The 2,757-nt window shown below is 53.3% G+C and overlaps 1 protein-coding gene across 2 annotated transcripts in view; it reads right to left on the bottom strand.

Moving 5' to 3' along the window:
- Positions 1 to 774: 774 nt before the first annotated feature.
- The window catches only part of LOC106727887 (sodium/calcium exchanger 2-like), a 3,996-nt gene continuing 2,013 nt past the window's right edge, over positions 775 to 2,757 (bottom strand). The window contains exon 2 of one of the 2 annotated variants that reach the window (XM_014548132.1): positions 775 to 2,382. In XM_014548132.1, coding sequence (XP_014403618.1) covers positions 1,551 to 2,382 — 832 coding nt within the window. In that variant the 3' untranslated portion in view covers positions 775 to 1,550. The remainder of the gene's footprint in view (positions 2,383 to 2,757) is intronic. The other variant, XM_014548139.1, reaches the window with a different exon arrangement.

Below are 2,757 nucleotides of genomic sequence, written 5' to 3' on the forward strand. Positions count from 1 at the left end.
TCTCTCCCTTCCTCTCTGTAAAAAAATCAATAAAATATATATATATATATATTTTAAAAAGAATCAACCAATGAATGCATAAATGAGGGAAACAACAAATTAATGTCTCTCTCTCTCCCTCCACCCCCTCCTCTAAAATAGATAAATAAAAATTAAAACTAAACACAAAAAAAACCTGTGACACATTGCTCTGTACTATTGGCCATGAAGCCAGGAAGCTCAGGGTCACAGTAACAGGTCCGTCGCAGTGACTGTCCCTCCCTCCCTCCCCCCTGTCTGCTGCCGCCGCCGCCATCTCCCCCTCTCCTCTCTGCCTTCTCATCCCTCAGTTCTGCCTTTGTATCATCTGCAAAGAATTTTTATGCCTCTACCTCCAGATCCTTCCCGGAAAGAAACATTAACTGGTAAAACCTGACAGATATGCATGAATAGATTACACACGTGTGAAGGCATCCTGGGTAGCTTCAAATAAATTATGCATGTGTGCAAATGAATTAGGCAGGCCCATAAATAAATTATGCAAATATAGGCCGCAGTCTCCGGGATTGTGGGAAATAAATTAGGCAGATGTTTTAAACCAGTGGTTCTCAGCCTTCCTAATGCCGCGACCCTTTAATACAGTTCCTCATGTTGTGGTGACCCCCAATTTCATTGTTACAAATTGAACATAATTAAAGCATAGTGATTCATCACAAAAACAATATGTAATTATATATGTGTTTTCCGGTGATCTTAGGCGACCCCTGTGAGAGGGTCGTTCGACCCCCAAAGGGGTCTCGACCCACAGGTTGAGAACCGCTGTTTTAAACGAAGGCTAGACAGTAGGCCGGTTAAGACACTGGACAAACGAGAGGCAGATGAGCATGTGAATGTGGGTGTAAATTACGCAGCTCAGTCTCAGTTTTGTCTCACTATTGGAATAAATTATGCAAAGTGGGCTTTGCTGCGGACTGGGCTTCTACCTGTGCTGATGTGAGTATAAACTACAGTCAAGTGGCATAAATTATCCGAACATCAGAAATCACTGGTGAATGGTGAATGGAGGGTGCAAGCCACGACTGCCTGCCCGGGGCATTCAGAGTTAGAGGCGGCAGATGCGGGCATGTATCTGTGCGTGTCCACGGATAAGTTATGCAAATTGCACCCGTTGCCCAAAGCAATTAGCACTGTCAGAAAACACAAGGCTGGCTTATGCGACCGGAGCATGACTTGTGCAAAGGGGGCGTGTCTTCTGGAAAATGGAGAAATAAATAATGCAAAGGACAGGGCGAGGAGGAGAACGCGACCACACCGAGCAAATAGCTGGCTACTGGAACGGCAGGATGCGTTACAGAGACCACAGGGATCCTTAGCACACGGGGCTCCCTTGTGAGAGTTAAAAGGTGGGGCCTTCTGGGTGGGAATATTGCCGGTGGCACACACCCCCCACCCACTCCCTCCTCCCCCCCCAGCAGAGGAGCCCTTTCCAGGGCCTGGAGCACCATCTAGACATGGCTTGGGAGCACCCTCGGGACTCCACTTGCCCTCCCTCCCCAGCCGGAAACTCTTGCTCAGGGCGTGACCGGGCGCCCTCTGGGGTCTGAGTCTGCATTTGTGCCGACACCTGAACCGGTCCCCCAAGCCCAGGGCGCCCCCCCTCTGGATTTTGCAGACATGCATGCACCGAGGCGGTGTCCACGGGCCGTGCTCACCTGGACCACCCCCGGGGAAAAGACGGCCAGGATGAGGTACAGCCAGACGTAGGCGAAGATACTCCAAGAGGCCGTGACAAAGAAGACCCTCAGGTGCTTGATCTTGCGGCTCTCGCCGGCCGGGATGACGTACACGCACACGGCGATGACCACAAACATGTTGAAGGCCGCGCTGCCCACGATGGTGCCCGGGCCCAGCTCGCCCGCCTGGAAGTTGTGGCCGCAGACCTCGATGACCGACAGCAGGATCTCGGGCGCAGAGGAGCCCAGGGCCATGAGCGTGAGGTTGGACACGGTCTCGTTCCAGATGCGGACGGTGCCCACGCTGGTCTCGCCGTTGGCCTTGGTGATGGTGATCTCCTTCTCCTTCGACGTGATGACCTCGATGGAGGCCATGAAGCGGTCGGCGATGATGGACACGCCCAGGAACATGTAGACCATGGCCACAAAGTAGACCACGGCCCGTGCGGCCTTGTCGCCCAGCGATGGGTCATCGGGCTCCCAGACGGGCAGCAGGACCCCGGGCTGGCAGCGGTTGGAACCCTGGCAGACCTCCGTGCTGGTATCGCTGTCATTGGTGGGGGAAGGTGGCAGAGAGGGGGTCGGGGTAGCTGCCCCCGAGCAGGGGGGAGCCCCCAGGAGGAGCGCAAATCCCACCAAGGCCAGGGGAGCCATGGAGGGTGGCGGGGTCCTGCGGGGGAGGAGGGGGAAGATTGGGTGAGAGGAGGGCACCCCTCCAGGACACACAGGAGTCAAGGCTTTTTGGGGATGGAGAAGGAGAGGGAGGCTGAGGACTAATACAGGGAGGACGGAGACCGAGGGAGGTAGACAGAGACGAAGGGAGAAAGACCCAGAAAGATAAAGACAGACGCACAGCAGATGGGACTGTAAATTGGTCTAAAACCACTCCAGGGAACCATAGCTGAACAATGTGCACGCTACAACTCAGCAATTCCGCTCCCAGGCGTTACCCAGGAGAAACAGGTCATGTGTCCACCAATAGATTAGACACATACAAGAATGTTTTTAATATATATATAATTGATTTCAGAGAGAGGAAGGGAGA

Source organism: Myotis brandtii, unplaced genomic scaffold (genome assembly GCF_000412655.1).
Source record: "Myotis brandtii unplaced genomic scaffold, ASM41265v1 scaffold114, whole genome shotgun sequence".
NCBI classification, from domain to species: Eukaryota; Metazoa; Chordata; class Mammalia; order Chiroptera; family Vespertilionidae; genus Myotis; species Myotis brandtii.